At 36.4% G+C, this 21,330-nt stretch overlaps 2 protein-coding genes and 1 long non-coding RNA gene across 27 annotated transcripts in view; 2 read left to right on the top strand and 1 right to left on the bottom strand.

Moving 5' to 3' along the window:
- Positions 1 to 11,346, bottom strand: part of ABCD2 (ATP binding cassette subfamily D member 2) — a 73,116-nt gene extending 61,770 nt beyond the window's left edge. For all 3 annotated transcript variants that reach the window (XM_027592526.1, XM_027592529.1, XM_027592528.2), the window contains exons 1-2: positions 10,109 to 11,346; positions 8,372 to 8,552 (exon numbers count right to left, since the gene is read on the bottom strand). In XM_027592526.1, the coding sequence (XP_027448327.1) occupies positions 8,372 to 8,552; positions 10,109 to 11,047 (1,120 nt within the window). In that variant the 5' untranslated portion in view covers positions 11,048 to 11,346. The remainder of the gene's footprint in view (positions 1 to 8,371; positions 8,553 to 10,108) is intronic.
- The window catches only part of C9H12orf40 (chromosome 9 C12orf40 homolog), a 228,712-nt gene that overhangs the window by 56,386 nt on the left and 150,996 nt on the right, over positions 1 to 21,330 (top strand). The window lies entirely within an intron of this gene.
- On the top strand, positions 571 to 2,602 carry LOC113921648. The gene is made up of 3 exons (XR_003519752.1): positions 571 to 672; positions 1,948 to 2,008; positions 2,394 to 2,602. It is a non-coding gene; the product is annotated as an uncharacterized LOC113921648 (long non-coding RNA).

Genomic DNA, 21,330 nt, shown 5'->3' with positions numbered 1-21,330 from the left:
TGAATGCATGGATGAGTAAACGGATAGGTGGATGAACATCCTAAATTACTGTTAATGCAGAATTATGGTCAAGAGTAGGAGTTAGACTAGGTTTGAATCCAGGCTCTACCACTTATTGACAAATGGTAAGAGAAGTAGAACAAGCCAATTATCTTCTCTATGCCTATTTTCTCATATGTAAATGAGGAAATTAATACTACTATCTGAAACAATTCTATCTCAAAGGATTGTTGTGGGGCTTAAAGGTGAAACACAAATGAAGTATTAGCATAATCCATGGCCTATAAGTGCTCTAGATGTTAGCTAGTTATTATTATTGTGTATGTACTCAATTTAGTCTTAGTCTTCTAAATTATTCTCCCCAGTCATTACTTTAAACTTCCCATCAATATGATTCTCTATTTGGTTCTTCTATAAATTATCTCCAAATTTCTAAGTTATATACTGTAAATTAATGAAAGCATTAGAATGATATAGATAGCCATAGGCCCATTTTGATATATATTTCTCTCTGGTTTATCTCAGTGTAAAGGTTTTGTTTTGTTCATTTTGTTTTTTCTATAACAATGCAGATATTTAAGTTGTGCCCTCCTAGGACTACCAGATACTTTTACCTTTACTTGCTCATAGACAGCTCAGCTGAGTTTGAAAGGGATCCACACATAATAAAAGGTAAAATTCCCTACTCAGTAGATATTTACTGAACAACTAGATGTGCAAGAAATTAAGCAGGTGTTATAAGACATACAAGGATAAATGTAATTTTCAGACTCTTTCCTTAGGGCCCTCACAGTTTGGTAGCAGAGAGAAGACAAGTTCCTAAATAACTGCAGAGCAGCCTATGATGAGAGTTAATGTGGAAGTGTTTGCCGAAAGTAAAAATCATTTCTTGCTGCAAGAGAGAGGAAATGCTTCATGGAGGAGAATACTGTGAGGGAGGGCTTGAAGACTATGTACGATTTTAATAGACCACAAGTACAGCATAAGCAATGGCACAGAGAAAGGAAATTTCAAGCAATGCCAAATGAATGATTAACAGCCTGTTGTGTTACAGTATGGGCGGTGTCAGGCACAGATTTCACTTGAGTATCAGAATTACCATGTGTTCATGGGGACCTTTTATGAAAGTCCAATATGGTCCCTCCTAGCTCTGTTGTCAGTCACGGCCCTGAGAACTACCCTTAGTTCCCTTGAAGTTAGCTAGTTTCCCTCATAATGGGAAAAAAAAAGGCTTCGAGTGCTGGTAGAAGTGAGGATTGAAAGATATGACTGGATAAATAGACTGGGAACAGAATGTAGATATTCTTAAACACATTTAAATGTGTGATAAAATTTAGATAGCCACAAAAAAATTACCCAAGGATTCTCAGCAAGCTACCAAAATAATGAATTGCTGTATCAGTTCAAGTTCTCAGAATAGTTTTGGCTCATAGAGAATCTGGCTGATGATCTAAAATAATTATGGAATTTTATGAATTTGGGTTAAAAGGGGTTTGAGTAGCAGCTCGCATCAGCAGCCTCTGTTAAGAAGGAAAAACATGAGCCCAGATGGACTTGCATTTGATATGGCATGGTACTTTCCATGTTGCTTTGGCAGATTAATGCCTACTGGGTTTTCTTCATGCTTTTAGCAACAAAATTACAAATAGCTGTGAACAGATTTCATCTGACTTTTATTCTACTGGTTGTTTTTTGGCAGGTACTGTGAGAACAGTGCCCATAGTATTTTGTCATGCACACAATGGCCAACTGCATAACCTCTATGAAAAAGCCAGATTCCTTAATTTCAGAATATAAATGCATGACCTCAGGCACTCATTTGTTTTGTATCATAGGTCAACACATTTTATCTTTCTCACCAAATATTTTAAATATTTTGTCAAATGTTTCTCATTTGAGGATGTAATATTAAACATTGTATCTGCTCATTTTACTGCTACTTTTCAGCTCCGCTAATAAAAAGTTGTTATATTGAAAATGGTGACATCTGCTGTTATTCACTGAAAAGGTGAGAAAGCATTTAGAAACTAAGGTTAGGTCTTTATTCACTTGTCAAAACCCAAGCAAGTGTACAATACAAAGAAATAAACCCTAATGTAAACTATGCACTTCAGTTAATAATGCATGCATATTGATTCATCAGTTGTAACAAATATACCACACAAATACAAGATGTAAATAATGGGAGAAACTGTGGGGTGGAGAGGAGATATTTGGAACTCTTTGTACTTTCTGATCATTTTTTCTGTAAACCTAAAACTGCTCTAAGAAATTTAAGTCTATTAATTTTTTAAAAATGAAAAAAAATAGGTTATTCCCCTTGCTTTTTCTTTGGACTTATAACCTGAGTTTATTTCTTTTCATTTGCATTTTACCCTTATCACCTTGACAAGTCTCAAGCTTTGTGCAATGGCAGCATTCGAGGAGCGATTATTGCTAATTGAAAACTATCACCTTCACAAATCTCAGCAAAAACTTATGGTCTTCTCCTACCTCATACCACAAAGAAATATCAAATCTAATTGGATTGAAGATCCCCATGTGAAATGAAAAACCAATACATTTCTAGAAGATAAAATAGGAGAATATCTTCATGGCCTTGGATTAGGCAAGTATTTCTTAAACAGGACATAAAACCACTAACCACACACACAAAAAAATGACTGATAAATTGAACTATGTTAAAATTATGAACTCCTCTCATACAATGTTAAGAGACTGAAAAAGTAAGAATAGAGTGGGAAAACTGGTATTTGAGATCATGTGTATGTATGTCTGACGAAAGTCACATTACAGACTACATAAGAGCTTTTAAATCAATAAGAAAAAAACAGATAAGTCAATTTAAAAGTGAACAAAAAACTCATTGGTACTTCATAAGAAAAGCTATCCAAATGGCGAATAAACAAGTAAAAAGTACTTAATTTCATTAGTCTTCAAATTAAAACCACAATAATGTACCACTATGCACTCATGAGAACGCTAACAGGAAAAAGACTGACATCAAACATTGACAAATGTATGTGGAGCAACTAGAACTCTCATACATACTGTATGATATATTTGTATGAGTTTCAAACCCACCAAACACTATTGAATGGTTAGTAAAAAAGTTACCTTTCCTGCAGCATGTTGGGAGCAGGAGTAAGTAGGGATGGGATAGTGGGCTGAGGTTGGGGATAAAACTAGAAGGACATGGTGGTTCTGGGATGAAGGTATGTTTCTATTTTTTGTGAGTGGTGTTTATATGTATGTGTTAACTTTGTGGCAGTTCATTGAGTGGTACAGTAACGACTGGGTTCTTTATGGCCTGTATGTTATACTTTAAAAATTATAGCTACCTAGGATAGCTATGTAATAGGGATAGCTAATTCAGCTAAAAAGTACATCTTTCATATGTTTTGCTAATTACTGTTACAATAATTGGTCAACAGGAGAGGAAGTATATCCAAATTGACCCATAATATAAAATTATATTCCAATAATTTGACATTAGAATATGAGACACTAATACAACAGGAATTACGGATATAGTCTTGTTGGAGGTACATTCTAGAAATAAATAACATCACCCACGTAACTCGGTGAGTTTAGTTCCATTCTTAAGAGCAGTATCTCTCAGTTGCTACTTTTGATGTGCCACCTTACACTAACAGACCACCAACAGACAGACACCACTGGCAGTGCTAGTGGCTTAGATGCTTTCTTCCCTGTTACACGTCTGTGATAAGGTCTGGCAGGAGGGACCTATAAGCAGCTTTCTTTGGCCTTGCCCATAACTGTTCTTGATATGAAGAGAAGAAAAGTGGCCTATAACATTAAAAACTTGAGGTGATACTAGATGGCCAACAGACACAGAAAAGATGCTCAAGATCACTCATTGTCAGGGAAATGCAAATCAAAATTACAGTGAGGTATCACCTCATACCTGACAGAATGGCTAAAACCTAAAAGAAACAACAAGTGTTGGCAAGGACGTGGAGAAAAAGGAATCCTCTTGCACTGTTGGTAGGAATGCAAACTGGTGCAGCTACTATGGAAAACAGTGTGGAGGTTCCTCAAAAAATTAAAAATAGAACTACCATATGATCTAGTAATCTCACTATTGGGTATTTACTTAAAGAGTACAAACACACTAATTCAAAGGGATACATTCACCCTTATGTTTATAGCGGCATTACTTACTATAGCCAAAGTATGGAAGCAGCTCAAGTGTCCCCATCAATTGATAAATGGATAAAAAAGATGTGGTATACATCCACAATGGAATATACTCAGCCATAAAAAACAATGAAGTCTTGCCATTTGCAACAACATGGATAGAGGTAGAGATTACAATGCTAAGCGAGTCAGTCAGAGAAAGACAAATACCATATAATTTCACTCATGTGGCACTTAAGAAACAAAACAAATGAGCAAAGGAAAAAAAGAGAAAGAGAGAGAGACAAACCAAGAAACAAACTCTTAACTATAATGGTTATCAGAGGGGAGGTGGAGGGGGGGGATGTGTGAGGTAGGCGATGAGGATTAAGGAGTGCACTTGCCTTGATGAGCACCGGGTGATGTATGGAAGTGTTGAATCACAATATCGTACACCTGAAGCTCATATAACACTATGTTAACTAGACTGGAACTTAAAAGAAATTGAGATGCTAGCTCCCAGGTAACTGTTTTCTTCATATAATTTCAATCTCTCTCTTAATATAAAATAAAGGGGGTTATATCCTCTAAAAAACAAAACAGAAAACATACGTAATTAACTGTTTCAGTGCCTCTTTTTCAACCATTTGGTCACAAGATCACTTAGTGTCAAACTAAGTTAAATCCCTTCTAGAGCAAGTTCCAATATAGCTAATACAGAGGCAGCATGGTGAAGGGGAAAAAGGCAGTGCACTAGGAATTATATAGTGTCTTCTTTTTTTTAAATATGATAATTCTATTTAATTTTTTGAGAAATGTCCATATTGTTTTCCATATTGACTGTCCCAAATTACATTGCCCCTACCAGTGCACAAGGGTTCCCTTTTCTCCACATTCTTGCCAACACTGTTATCTTCTATCCTTAGTGCTTCCACTAACCATCTGTGTGACCGTGGGCAATTCTGGGGCTCCAGACTAGATGACTTGGAAGCTCCTCTTCTGATGTGAAAATGGCATGATTCCACATGAAATTTCATAACGTGAACTCAAATATAAACATAATCCCATCCTTACCATAAGATTTCACTTAAAGTTGTAGGTAAGTGGTATAACAAAACTATTATAGAACTATTTTTCTTTTCTCCTCCAAAAAAAAAGAAAGAAAAGAAAAATTATGCATGCTCTTCCTCCTATTGGTGTTTTTACCTCTGATTTGCTAATCATTTCCAAATGCCTCGCTCCTTTAACTACAGTAACCATGCCAGCAAATATCTATTGAGCATTTCTTATGAGGCAAGCAGTATTCTAAGTTTTACATACGTCATCTTCTTTAATCCCTGTAACTACCCTGCTATAATTTCCCCCACTTTGGAAATGAGAAAATTGAAGCACAAAAAGGTTAAATGATTTGCTCATAGTTGCAGCCTTACATAGTAAGTAAAAGAGCCAGCATTTGAACCCAGAAAATCTGACTCCTGTGCTAACATGGTAGGAATATAGTAAATATTAACAATTGCTGCCACCTAAGTTTTTACTATTTGCCAAGGACTGTTTCAAAGCACATTAAATGCTTTACATATAATTTCATAACAATTCTGTGAGATATATATTCTTATCCCTATAGTTAAGATAGGAAAACCGGGACATAAAAAGCTTATGTAACTTTCTCAAGGATGGATAAGTATTAAATAGCAGACTGAAAATCTGAACAGTGGCCTGCTTCTTTCTCTATTCTTTTCTTTCTTTTCTCTATCCTACTTTTTCTCCTTTTCTCTTTGCCATACCTCTTTTATTCATCCATTTTTTTCCATGTATTTTTGTCTTAAAATACACAGTATCATGTACTTGATTCATCTCTAACATAAAGGACAATGCAGGGCATATGTGTAAATTAAGACTGAAGACAAGATTAGAATATAGGGTATGTAATTCCAAGACCTAAAACCTCAAAGACATATCATTATCTAAAAAGATAAATAAGTAATTTTATCTGAGTAGAATGGTAACTTAATATTTTCATGTGTTAAATTATTATAGGTAAAATATATTTAGTAAAAATATGCATATAAACATTATAAGCATACATGTAGTAACTTGAGAAATTACTGAAGATATTGAAGTGTACTCTCATAATATTGACATATGAATTCACTTTTTGTCTATGTAATTGTCATATTGCTTCTCTTTATATAAAATTTTCTTCTGAAAGGAAGCTTTAAGAATTACCTTGTTTATTTGCATAAATATAATCCTTATCATAATTTCTATTTAAAATTTTAATGTTATTTCTTCACTTTAATATTTTCAGGATTTATAAGATTTATTTTTAAACATCTTATTACATCACCTACAGAAGATCGTTAGACTCTTTGCATACACTGTTTACTTCTAACTGTTCTCTGTGGGGTTAATTTGTCACCATTGTTAGCTGCATTTTCTCTGTTCTATGTTGACTACTTCAGGGTTTTCTAATAAGACCAGTGCTTCCAAGGACCAACATAACGACACCATAATCTTGTCAATGGGGTTATCTCTAATATACATCATATATGGAACTTTTATCCATAAATTTAAAGAGACTCACTATGAGTATCTGATAATTTTGTCAAGTTTCTTAGTAAAACTAATCTTAAGACCATAGGTTTTTAAGTGTCTTTTCTCTAATACTCTTTTGAAAAAGTAATTATTTCATTATGGAAGGATTAAGTCTAAAAGAATTATTACTAACTGTGCCCTTTTCAATATAAACTTACTAAAATGTTTTAAAAAATAAAATATGAAAACGTAAAATTTAGTTTTCCTAGTGGTCTAAATACACTGGCAATTAGACAGTTAAGTTGTGGAATGTATTTGGTATATGTATAGTACTCTTCACAAAGGATTGACAAATCTTAATTTACTAAAGTGAACAATTTTAGGTTAAGAATGACTCAAATTTGACAAATATTTTTGTAAGAATTGGTTAAAGCATTGAAGCACTGTTTGGATATATTAAATAAAAGGTAATTTTGTACTTGTTTTTATTAGATGACTTCAAACAAATAACTACTGATTCTCAATTCTACACCCAAAATAACTGTAATATAGTGTGAATTCTGTTACACTATTACTAGTGTTGCCTTTTGTTTTCTAGATAATAATTGTCACCATATATCAAGAACATCAAGAGTATGCTCTATACTTTATAAACATTATTTTACTAAATCCTCACAATGACTCTCTGAAGTAGCCTTTCTGATTTTCATTTTATAGATGAGGAAACTAACTTTTAGAAAGTTTAATTACTATGACTAAGAGGATACAGGCAGGAAGAGGGAAAGCCAAGAGTTGAGCAAAGCTCTGTCTCATTACAAAGCCCATGCTTTTCTCTAGCGCCTTCAACACCAAGGCCAATTTTGGTCAAGTGGTTTTTAAAGAGGAGGGAGAACATTTTATTTTGGAGGAAGAGGAGAAAATGATGCTTCTTTAATTAATTCCTCCCTGCCCTTGCCAATTACAACCCAAACTCCCATCTTAGGTTTTATACAACATTGTAATGTTGTCTTTCTTGCCCTTATCTTTTTTAGTTATTCCAAAGGATGAAAATGTTGGTAAAAACCACTGAGACAGTGATTGAATAGAATTAGATGCCTGCAACTTGCTAACCCCTACCTCCACAATGCCACTAAATCATGCTATATAAGATGTTATCTGTATTACCTATAAGTAGAGGAGACCTTGTTCCATGGCAGGAAGCATTCCCTGCAATAATATTCCTGGTTCCTTCATGTAGTCAACCAGTTCTTCAAATCACAAATCAGGGCCAATCCAGTTATAGAATATTTATAGACTAAAAGCATAGGATGTGCAGAACTGAAGTTTACAACACATGGGGAGAACTTGTATAATACTCTCTTTGAAGGTATTAATTTGTTTTGAATTTTAGTGCAAACTAGAGAATCATTGTGTGTTAGACAGAATAATTAAAATTGCTCAAGGTCAACTCCGAGCAACATTGCATCAGAGATCTCTGAAATACCTCAGAACTAGAAAAGTATTTTGAGCCACTTGTCTTTTTTTTTATATTGCTGATCTTATTATTGGATGTTGCAAGGTCTGCCATTGTTTCTGACCAATAATGACCATAGAATAATGACTGCAGACACAGTTTCACTCACACAAAACCAGCAGTGACACCTTCAAGAGAACTAATCTTAAACATATACTTGAGATTGAGCATAAATTTCATTACCACCATCTGCAAAGCCAGTTGCAGTGATAATAGGTACAGCCACCATAATTAGTCCACTGCTGCTCCAAACATACTTCATCAAGAATTGCTCAATCATGATGTACCACAAACGTTTGGATAAAATGAGGTTCATCTGATCTGCTAAAGCTTTGTAACTTTTCTGGAGTTGCTTCATTTCTACCTATGGAGGGAAAAAGAGATAAGAATTAACCTAGCATGAGCTATAAAATTAAATATTGTACATTTGAGGACTTTCTTAAAAGACAAGTACATATTATTTTGTTTTACTTAGTATAGTATTATCTATGATTCTAAGAACCAATAAATATAGATCAATATCAGGAGTAACCATTATTATCTTGTTTTGGTCACACCTGTATTATTTTTAAAAAACATAATACTCAGTCAATATAATGTTAAGTATAAAATACATATAAGTGATTTATAACTACGATTTCAAAATTATATGTATAAGATGTTAAAAATAAATAATATACTGTAAGACAGGAATAAACAATGTTAGAACCTTATCCTTTTTGATCAAACCAAAAATATCTAAAAATAAAGACAAGACACATGTGTAATTAGACTCCACTTTTGAACTAACTCAATTTATTGGATTTTGTCTTAAATGCAAGAAGCCCACAGCATACTATAATTTACATCACTGAGTTCAATGATTCAAGAGGAATGACCAATCAGTATGATTAATATAACACATAAGACCAATTTTCAAGAGGGAGTAGAAGTCCTAAATTTGCTTTAAATGTTCTTCTTCAGGTTGCTACTACTTTAAAATTTTTTTGATAATTGATGATGCTTCCAAAATTAAATAATTCTATTTGGTAATTAAAATACCATTTTCAGCTTTAGAATTCCTTAATATTTCATTGGCAAATTCACGTGTATTAAGATTTCAGATGAATCACCTTAAAAATTTCCATCATAGTTAATATTCTGAAGTTACTTTAATGCACTGCAAGCTTATGTAATTAGGCTAACTATTTTAGGGACCTACTTGAATTTGAAAATCTTTAATATTTAAAAATAACATTCTGGAACTCCTTTTCTCATCCTCATTTCTTCTCTAATCTTAGCTTTTCCCTCAAAGCTAGGCAAAATTTCATTTCACTGCTTCATTTTATCTGTCTCAAAATATGGTGCTGAACATTAACTAAGAGTAATGCAAATGCTATTTGTGAGACACATTCTCCTGCAATTCTGAGGACTGAGGTCACTCCATTGACCGGATGCACAAAATTGTCAAACTTGTCTTTCACGTAAAAGCATGGGTTTTTTCCCTTCTTGAAAAACAAAGGAACAACAACAAGAATACCATCCTAAATTTTCCATTTCAGTGGAAATGTGTTTACTGAGTTTCCAAACAAAATTTTTCTTCTAATGCTCTAGGACCAACCAGTTAGAATTTAAGTTTTAGGAAAATGCTTTGGAGAGAATACTGAGCATATCTGGGTTGCTGAGGCTAAGTAGCCTGTTTTTCAGATTGCTGAAAACCTTATCCCCATGAAACTTCAGAAAAGTTTGCACTCCACAGTTCTTTAACAGCTTGTAACTAGAAAGGTAAGGAAGCATATATTTCAATACAGGTTTAGATGTCACAGAAATCTAAAACGCTAAAGAAGTGGGTCCGTCAACAGGACAACAGATGGTATCTAGCACTGCAGTGGCAGCTGGAAGAGTCTCACATTTCACTCATCACCTTAATTTCTATCTTACCTTATGTCCTCTGTAAAAGGCAATTTCTTCGACATTGGCTATAATTCTGGAGTGCACATACCGCAAATAGCCTTTTCTGTGAGCTTCTTCAGCCACCAATTTACCAAATTTGGGAGAGCAGGCTTTCAAAACTTTAGCGGTGGCATATACCACAAGTCCTGCTAATAGGGTGGGCCCAATTGGGCTCGCTCCTCGGGAGGTAGCAGTCTGGATCAGCGTATAGGAGGTCAGGATGACATCTAAAATAGGTTTGGTCAGATTGGAATATAAGTGAGCCACAGACTGGGAGAACATCATAATATCCTCAGTAAGAGATTGGTCAGGGTTTGCCAGCCTCCCATCCATATTGATCACCTTATAATAAGTCTGATTTGTAAAATAGGTTTCATAGGCATGATCCACCAGGCGAGTTCTGAAGGCCAACGCCAATTTGCACTCCAGGTACCTGATTGCACTGTTAACAAAGGTGGCAGGGATGGCAATCATAAGCCACTTGGTTAATTTGATGATGAAAGTTCGAGGCTTCTTTTCCACAATGCTTTTCACGATTTTTCCATCCAGACCAGCCACATAGATAGACAGAAAGGTTCTTGAGATTAGAGCCACCGAGTGGAGGCAGAGCCAGCCTGTTTCAGTGGTCACAAGTTTTGGAAAGAGAATTTTCCGAAGTTCTAGTAGCTGTTTGAAAAAATCTGCATTCACTCCAGGACAAGGTTTTTTACAAGTGTTCTCGGTGCAATGCAGTATTTCTCTGTTCTCTGCCGCCGGATAAACTGCTTCTTTTTTCTTCCTGTGGCCAGATTGATTTAAACGCTTGCCAATGATGGGATAGAGTGTTTTCAGAGCATATGCGGCAGCCACTAGGCAGGCAGCCCTTTTAGCAGCACTCGATCTGGTCCATTTCACCCGATCAGCTGCTGCATTTAGCATATTTGTCATTTTCCCAGTTACCCAAACAGGCTTCAAAAGAATTGGTTTTAAAAGATCATGCTCCACGGGAATCCCCAGCAAATGTTTCAGAAAGTCCTACAGCGTTCCATAGTCTGCAGCATTTCTCCTCTTCTGGTTTTTGTTTTTTGTTTTTTGCTTTTGTTTTAATTTTGTTCTGCTGTGACAGATGCAGCAGAGCTCAGGCTGCACGGCATCTACAGGGATGAATCCCTCAGAAGCTCAAGCTGCACCAAGCCGCCCCGGGCTCCTCCCTTTCAGGCTCCTCATTGGCTGGGAGAGCGGTGGGACCTCGGAATCCTCTCTGCCTCCCTTTGAACCTTGAAAATGAGGAGAGAGCGAAACGAATTACATCTTTAAACAGGAGTTCAAAGAGTTAAATGTCTATTTTTGGAGAGGTCGAATCAGGGCAGCTGCTGGCGACAAAACCTGCCCTAGCTACTGAGCATGCTCAGCGTCACTTAGAAGCCCACAGAAGTTTCAGAATATACATCTCTTTTTCTAAGGTTTTAGTAGGTACCGCAAGGGGAAGAGTAAAAAGAAAGGGAGATTTTCAAGAGCTATAAAACGAGATGAGGGAGAAGGAACTAGAGAGATGAGGGAGGAGGGACCAGAGGGTTAACATAAAAAGAATCTGTAAAGGATATGCAATGAATCTAAAATGGAGAGAGAAGAAAGTGACAAGTTTAGAGGGCACTGGAAAGAACAAAGTATCAAATACTTAGATCTGTTTTTTTGGTGCCGCCCCCTCCCCCCATTTTATTTTTTTCTCTTTGTGATATCACATGAAGTCCTAGAACCTATCAGACAAGTTATGGTTGAGGGTTTTTTTTTATTTTTTGGTAAATAAATAGAAGTCTTCTGTATTATAAAAAATAATTATTTGCTATACTTTCATCTCTTGTTTACTTATCCTTATAATAAAAATCTTCCAGGGGCTCCTGGGTGGCTCAGTCCTTAAGCATCTGCCTTGGCTCAGGTCATGGTCCCAGGGTCCTGGGATCGAGCCCGGCATGGGGCTCCCTGCTCCGTGGGAAGCCTGCTTCTCCCTCTCCCACTCCCCCTCCTTGTGTTCCCTCTCTCGCTGTGTCTCTCTCTGTCAAATAAATAAATAAGATCTTAAAAAAAAAATCTTCCAGCCCCATAACTATTATTTTTAGCAATGGAGCATATTTATTTACAATGTGACTATTAAATAAACCAGTGCAATGTTTCACTTCTTCCATCTCCTTGTGTCCTTTATATAGTTATCACTTGGAGGTATGTGACTCTATAATCAAAAGTTAACCATTTGGGAATCCAACTGGAGTTAGATGGTGGAAATAGCTTCTCCAGAACCTTACTTATTTTTCAAGAGTTTTGTTTGTTTGTCTTTGTCTTTTTCAAGCTTTTGTTTTGTTTCTTTTGTTTAGGTTTAAAGATAATCTCCTGGTTACTTCCCATTTCCATCTTGGTTATTGGATAAAAACCACTTGTGTTAAAGAAAAATTCTGTACATCACAAATGGAGGACTTAAATTGCTAACTAGTCAAGCAAAATTCTGCATATTTAAAAAAGTAAAGGGACTTTTTTTTAAGGTAAGGATGGGTACATCCTTGAATATGCAAAAACATTTTTGCTTTCCCACCCATCCCCCTTCCCCCCATACACAGCATAAACACACATTTCTAGTCATCTGGAAGTCTGGGGAAATATGCATTAAACAGAGGTTGGCAAATTACAACCCAACCAGTGAGCGAAATTTGGCCCTTGAGCCAAGAACAGCTTTTACATTTTAAAGTTTTTGAAAATACATCAAAAAAGGTGCGCCTGGGTGACTCAGTCGGTTAAGTGTCTGCCTTGGGCTTGGGTCATGATCTCAGGGTCCTGGGATTAGCCCCCATGACGGGCTCCTTGCTTAGCCAGGAGCCTGCTTCTCCCTCTCCCCCTGAACCTCTCCTGCTTGTGCTCTTGCTGTCTTGCTCTCTCTCATAAAGAAATAAAAATCTTTAAAAAAAAAGAAAATACGTCAAAAGAGGAAGAATATTTTGTGAAATGAAACTTTTCTGAAATTTTTATTTCGGCATCCAGAAATTAAGTTTTATTGGAACATAGCCATACACATTTATTTACTTATTGTTTATGGTTTTCAAGCCACAGTGACAGAACTGAGTAGATGAAACAGAGCCTAAATATTTACTACCTGACTCCCTTAGGAAGAAGTTTGCCAACCCCTGTGATAGAATATAAAACTTGTTTCAGTGTTGAATGATCTTCATTATTTATTTGACTATGAGTAAAGAACTCTTCTGACTTTTATAAATAACAATATTCTTAAACTTTAAAAACTCTTTTCCCATGTACTTATATTAATTCCAAGAATCATCACAGGTCTCTTTTCATTTGTTTGCATTCAATTCAGCAAATTTATAATGCATGAGTGGCAAATTCCTGCAAGTCTCTTTGCTAGTTGGCCATATTAGCTGTTAGCTGGCACAATCATTTCATTAAGACTTTCTAAGTCTGTATGTAGAGATCATAGTGTTATAGTGGTTATTTTCAACATCTTTTATTCCTAATTTTATGCTTTTCATGTGTCAAAATAAGGCTGTCTGACATTTATAAATTTTAATTCTTTATGTCACATCTCCTGACTGTGACAGGACAAGTGGAAGGCCAGGGTAAACTTAAGTGGGAATGACAGGAGGATGTTCAGCCAGGCAGAACATGTTACACAGAGGGATGTGTAGGTCAGAAAGAAGCTGGCAGCCAAGGCAAGTGGCTTACATGACTGGCATAGGACAGCCATTTCATAGAAGGAGCAGTGCAGTGGGACTCTAGATGCAAAGAACATTAGAGATCCAAACAGGCCCACACTTAGTTGTAGGTTGGTCAGTTTACCAACTGATACTGAGGCTGGGGTACAGGAGCAAGCTTTTAATGTGTGGAGTGAAAGACTTGTTAGAATGAGGATGTAGGTATGAGGAAAATAAGATAGAGATTTGGTTGCTAGAATTGTATACAAGGAAAGTTGAAAGCCAGTTGCTAGAACTGGGGAAAAGGTCAATGTGAGATTTGACTTGATGTTGAGCCCCTTAAGTACAGACCTAACTAAAACCATTTAAATTCTACTCCCACCCTTCATTCCACCCTGCTCCCAAAGGTCAGATTTGGTCCTAGCATCTGAGACTATGTTCCAGCCTTCAGGAAATTCAGAGGAAGAATTCAGGTTGATAGGAAACCAGATAGGTAATTCCAGTTGGAAATATATGTCACTTAAGTAAGAAAGTAAGAATGTCAAGGTACTTCTTTCATTTTTTCTACTGGTGATAATCAGTTAAAACAAAGATAATGTTAATTGCTTTGAATTCCAAATTAGGTGAGAAAAAGGAGGTTTAAAAAATCACTTGTTACTACACTAAACATAATTCAGCCTAATTTCTACTCAAGCTTCTTTAACTTTACATATGTTTGTGTGGAAAAGTATTAAAATTTTCTTAAGAGGGGAGAAAAATCTTAGAAAATGAATGCAAATTAAAAAAATAAGTAATAGTTATCAAATTACTCTGTTCTCAAGTGTGATTTTTTTTTTTTAAGTAGGTTCCATGCCCAGGTGGAGCCCAGTTTGGGGCTTGAACTCATGACCCTGAGACTAAGACCTGAGCTGAGATCAAGAGTCAAATGCTTAACCAACTGAGCCAGCTAGGCGCCCCTTAGGTGTGATTTTCTTAATGTCAGTGTCAAAGTGAACACTACCAATATCCATGGAGGAGCCAGATTAAGTAGATTTTGTATATATTCAAGAATATATAAAACATATTAAGCCATATGTTTTATAAACTGTAAAACATCAGAAATGATTTTATAGATCTACATATACAAGCATATAAATAAAAATATATATAATGTAGATAATATATATGTTGTATGTTTAGACAGTAATCACCAGGAAGTAAATATTTTTTTAGTAATAAAGATAGATTAAGGTTTAAGAATTTTATATGGATTTCCTTTCACCAAATGCTAAGTATTCATTTGTGCTATATTCCTTTCTTAAACTGTTTCCTGACCCAAGAGATTACCTAATTGTCCTACTGGCCCTAAAATAGCATTGTGTTTGACTCATTATCTATAGATCATGTTAATCTTATTCATGTGAGGCATAAACAACACTAAAGATGAGATCTTAGGTCAACATTTCAGCTGTTACAAGTAACCACCTAATAACTACTTAATAAGGAAATGTCTTTTGCTGTGAAGGAAAAATCAGCAAATATCTTGTCCGAAGATGTGTCTCATAGATTAATTTTTTCCTTAGCCTAATTCACCACTTCTACTGCCTCTCTGTGACTGGAAGGAAAGCAGTGAGAGTTCTTGATTTCTCAGTACATTGATCAATCTCTCCTTTATTGTCCTTTCACATATAAAACATCAAAAGAGTCAGTTAATCCTTTAGTAGATTATTTCCCCCTTTTAGTTAATTTAGTCAATTTGTACCTGTTTAAAAATGTTGAAAGTAGGAAAGACTAATAACTCTGGGTCATTGCTTCTGCCTTGGCTTATAGTTTAGTTACTGAAAAATGACCAGCCACTCCATGTGGAAGACTAATTTGTTCTGAAATGCTGTATTCACCTGGTCTAATTCAAACCAATAATAGGTATACTTTGGTGAATTTTTATTATAAAAATCAGTATTTACATGATTAAACAAGATATCTACCCTGGGACATAATCCTATTTTATGTACTTCTTCCCAATGACTTAACAGAAAATATATTTGAATAGTTTAAATTCTGGAAAATAATCATGACAATGCGGGGGTTACTTTGTGCATTTATTTGGGACAAGAGACTTCTAGTTTCCAACCAAAACTATCATAGAACAGTTTATAGGATAAATGTTTTATGAGGATATACAAACATAACAGAAATGAACAGCAAAATCCAATTTTTGTTTGGAGATTTTTTCGGTAAGAATTTGAGAGTCTTTGGGCCTTTACAGCTTAAATAAAATTTTGATCACTCAGAAACTCACAAAATGTACAGAATAGTAAATCACTATGGTGCAACGTTCCTAATAAACAACTGTTTGCTGAATATTAAAACTGTATGTGAAAGATATTTAAAGGATTTGGATGCGGTGTGGTAAGTGGGAATGCCCTTTGTCTTTGCCTTCTTTTTCTCCCCCAAGTCTGATCTTTGATCTGAAAAAGAAGGCTGAGACCAATACAGGACTAAATAAAATTATGGTGGAGGTGGCTTGAAACACTAACCCTGTGGCCACAGTCCGAAACTTCATTTACTTAGGCTTCCCTTGCCTGAGAGGTTAAAACTGCTGATTCCTCTTCCCTTATGCGGACTGGCTGCTTTCCCACAGCGTCCCTTGCGGCCCTATCAGACCCCTGTCTCCGCAGAAACCGCAGAGGCTTTCGGGAGGCTCTCAAGAAGCCCTCCTGGACGCAGAGGCTGTCGGGAGGCTGGATCAGAGCGCCTGAGGGGCCGGGAAGAGGTCGGCTGAGGCTGAAGAAGCTGTGGCGTGGCAGAGAACCGTGACGTCCCGCCTTTGGGGCCTCAGAAGTTGCTGAGAGATGAATTGGGTCGGGGGATCCCGGTGAGTTGTGCTGCTGGAGCTTGAGACTGTAGGCCTTGAGTCCCTGTACATTCATTCCCGTAAATGGCGCTTCTTTCCTAAGCCCTGGAGGGGCGGGCATAGCCTGAGCTGGAGAGACCTTGCCACCAGTGGGTCTTTTCATTGGTAGCCGAGCTGGGAGACCCTAGTCACCACCTCTCTGTTATAAACCAAAAGCAAATCGGTTCTCCACACAGTCTTTCCAAAGGCTTCATGTGTGGGGCCCACCGTGGGTGAGGTTCTCTGCGCTCAGTCCCCCGTGTCCCACGTCTTCCTTCTCTACTGAGGCCTCTCAGCACCTGAGCCCTCTTCTGCCTTCTTCCCGCCTCTGCCCCTCTCTCGGGAGAAATTTTTTTCTCGGGCAATATATAGTTTCTGCATGAATTTGGAAAGTATTATGGAAGAGACCATTCTTGCTGTCCCTAAATCCATTGGGCGGGGGGCGGGAGGGGGCGGTGGCAGTATCAATCATAAATTTAATGTAGTTTGCTTTTTTAAAGGGAGGTAAAGTGAACAGTTTTTTTTTAAAGATTTGAGAGCGAGCAGGCGCGCGCATGTGAGCTCAAGCGGAGGGAGGGGCAGAGAGAATTTTCAAGCGGACTCCCTACTGAGCTGGGAGCCTGACTTGGGGCTCTATCCCAAGACCTTGAGATGATGACCTGAGCTGAAATCAAGAGTCTGTGGGTTAACCAGCTGAGCCACCTAGGTGCCCCTAAAGTGAACAGTTTTTAATTGCAATAACTTAAAATTTGCCATTTATTTTGTATTTAGCATTAATCACATAAAGCATGATGGGTTGACAGTGTAGTTTTATATAACATTTTCATTACTATTGGCCTACAGTCCATTAGGGTAGAAATAATGTGGGCCTGTAATTTCATTTGATGAAATTCCTTGATGAAAGGAATTTTTAAAATTGAAATGCTAATCTGTTAAATACAATTTTCATCCCAAGTAGACCTAGAGCAGTGGTGATATGGTTAGAATATAATACATTTACATTCTAAGGAGTTTTGTAAGGAGAAAGACAGCTTTTGTGTACACCAAGTATTGTAACTATGCCCAGTAATTTTAGCAGAAGCATTTATTCTGTTGAATATGTTAGCATTGTATTTTAGAAATGTCTCTGAATTAATTCTGGCTGGTGTTCTAGCATCACACTTCTACTTTGGAGAAAATGGAAAATTCACTTACAGGCTTCACAAGATTTAGGTGCTATGTGATTATAATTTGATGTTTTTGAATTTGACAGTCTTTAAAATGTGAATATTAAATGAGGTATGAAATCATTTTACAAATGCTTAAGTACTGTTAAAATGTAGGTGCCATTATTCTCTCATATATTTAAAACTTCTGGCTATTCAAAGAGTGATATTTTAGTTGCTGTTGGGAGGATGCAAAAGCAATATGCTGCAGGAAACTTAGTCGAGCGGTGTGTTTCTCAAAATGAGGTAGTGCTGTGCCTGGAGGTATTAGGTACCACTGGGGCTTAAGAAACCACAGAAGAAACATGACACCTCTCCCTGGAGCATCAGTTTTACTCAGGGATTAGAGGAAAAAATATTTTTAAATTTAAACAAACATGGATACATTATGGAGTAAAGTGCAAAACTCTTGAGATATTTTAAGGTAAAATCTGCAATTTTTAATATATTTTCTTAGGGGGAATGGACTCCTTAGGTTAAACCCCAGATTGTAATGAAACAATGAGTATTTCCATTTTCTACTATCACAGGAGCAAGGGTGAAAAAGATTAGTTGATCATGATATTATGATCATGAGGCCCTAAAGGGCCTCAGAATCCAAGACAGTGCTTAGTAATGACTACTAGTTGCTGATTAGAGCTATTATAGAAAAGACATTTTAATCCATATCCTAGTCCATCCTAAAGTACTTGTTTATTACCCTCCATTATTAGAGTTGTTTTTTTTTTTAAAGATTTTATTTTATTTATTTGACAGAGACACAGCGAGAGAGGGAACACAAGCAGGGGGAGAGGGAGAGAGAGAAGCAGGCTTCCTGCCGAGCAGGGAGCCCAATGCGGGGCTTGATCCCAGGACCCTGGGATCATGACCTGAGCCGAAGGCAGACGCTTAACGACTGAGCCACCCCGGCGCCCCTAGAGTTGTTTTTTGGTTGAAAATTTTGAGAACTGTTGAGAACTTAAATATAGACAAATGAAATAATTGGAGAACATTTACAAAGCTCCATCAGAACTCCCTTGGAGGAAAAAAAAAAGAACTCCCTCAGAGCATTCAACATTAATTAAACAAATAGGTTGTCACATCCCTCCCTGTTTAGGACATTGTTAATCTCTGTATGGGGTGGGGGAGGGAAATTCAGAAAAGAAAAAGATGTAATTTTGATCCACAAAAATAATCTGTGGTAGAATGGTGAGAATAGATTTAGGTAAATGACTATAATACTGAATAGTTAAATAGCACTTAATATTAAAACAAGCACTGTTATAAGTGCTTTTTACAATATTAGCTCATTTACTCTTATTAAGAATCTCATGAGCTATATACAAATGTTACCCCTATTTTAGTGATGGGGAAACTGAGGCACCGTTAAGGTTAAGTGACTTTCCCAAGGTCAGCCAGCTAATCAGTAGCAGAGTTAGGATTTGAGAACAATGTGCTTAACCACTATGCTATGCTGTGTAGAAACATGAGTATTGTAAAAGTGGCACACGTAAAGGGCTGTGGATACTTAGAGAACAGAGAAACAGGAAATTAACGAAGCCTTGAAGGCTAGTAATATTGCACAGAACCAGCACCACAGAGAAGCAATGAAGCACAGGTTCTTAAAATTTGAAAGGGAGATGAGATAAATAATTGATCAAATTGGAGACCTAGTTTTTAGCAAGGCTTAGAAGAGATGGGTTGAGAGGGGAGGTATTAAAGAAATTGAAAGGGTTATTTGTCAGACAGTAGGTGGGTCTGCATTAACACAGGAAACCAGTAAGGGGCTTTACACATTTTTGATAAGGGAATTAAAAAAGCAGGTTATAGCAGTTTATGTTTTGATCATAGCAGTCTGATTGTATACACAACATGGAAGCAGAGTATTCTTGTATATTGTAGGAACCTGATAAGTGTAATTGCAGAATCATTTGGTAGAATTTTTATTTAATTTTTTAAAAAGATTTTATTTATTTATTTTAAAGGGGGGCGGGTAAGGACAGAGGGAGAAAATCTGAAGCAGACTACCTGCTGAGCTTGTAGCCCCATGGGGGCGCGATCCTGCCACCTCCAGATCATGACCTGAGCTGAAACCAAAAATCAGATGCTTAACCGACTGAACCTCCCAGGCGCCCCAATAGGAGAATCTTTATACATGCAAAGGTCTTTACAGTTTTTCTTGGCATAAAACAAACTTGGCATTTGATTTTTTTGCTACTCTTCAGTTTGGGGACTCTTACAGTCATATATAAAGTGTCCTGTTTTTTGTGTGTGTGAAATAAAAAAGGGAAAGGATTGATGGCTAGGAAAGAAGTAAGCTTCCCTTATATTTTTCTTTTCAAAATTACTTGCTTTGGCTTTAGTGTTATAGTTTGCGGACATTTTTGCAAGATATCATAACATTTCATTTCAGTCTCATTTTGGTTCGAGATTTGGTCTAAGCTGCGAGTAATTTACATGTCTACCATAGCAGTTCCCAATCAGCTGTCTCTGAAACTTGCTAATCTTGGTAATGTCAGGTTTTTCAATTTAATAGTTTGTTCTTTCTGTTTTTCCAAGATTATATATATATTTTTTATTTTAAAATTCCCCTCCCCTTTTAAGTCCTTTCTTGACAGAGTTAAAATATCAGTCATTTGTCAGTCTTGCCAATTAAAGTTTTTTTTTTTCTTTTACTTGTCTGGGAATCATTGCTCTAGAACTCTAATTCTTGTTTTATACTTTCTCTGAGTCACTTAGACCCTGTATTTTCCTACTCAGATTGAGGTATAAATTTGAGACAGGATGGGTATAACCATTGATTTTTTAAAATTTGGACATGATTCTCTTTTATTTTCCTAGTTATTGGTCAGTGACTTGTTTCACCAAATTCATAGCCACCTCTTACATGAAGGTGTTAGGAAGATAGAAGAGGAAGGAGAGTAAAAGGATGTATCCAGTCTTTGGGCTACAATATGCGTTTTAGATGAGTTCGACTATAGATGGACTATATTGCACTATAAATGAAGTATAAGAAAAACATTTTTTTAATTAAGGGAAATTTGCAACTTTGAATAATGCAACCAGTGTCATAAGATGGACACAGATAAATTTCTGTTTAAATTTAGGTAAGGGAGAGGTTTGCATTTGTAAATGTAGGCCTAGAACGTTTGTGCAAAATATTTGTTGAGTGCAAGCACTCAACAAGCCCTGTGCCAGGTAGGAATGCAAAATAATGAAATTTAGTCTCTTTCTGAGAGATTTGTATTTTATTGGGGGTGGGGATATGACGTGCCATTAAGTTTGAAAATGTTTAAGATAGGGGACCAAAATGCATGCTTGAAGAAATAGATATTCTGAACAATAGTAGAATATAGGATAGTTTTAGCTGAAGCTTTGGCAGTCAGAAACAAGAATAAAGGATAGTTTAGATGGAGAAAACAAAGATGCAAATAAACATTACATAAGTAGTTGGAGATAAGAGTATATATTTAAATATTTAAA

The sequence above is a fragment of the Zalophus californianus genome, chromosome 9 (assembly GCF_009762305.2).
Source record: "Zalophus californianus isolate mZalCal1 chromosome 9, mZalCal1.pri.v2, whole genome shotgun sequence".
Lineage (NCBI taxonomy): Eukaryota > Metazoa > Chordata > Mammalia > Carnivora > Otariidae > Zalophus > Zalophus californianus.
Note: the sequence above shows the minus strand (reverse complement) of the source record. Positions and strands in the feature narration are given on the sequence as shown.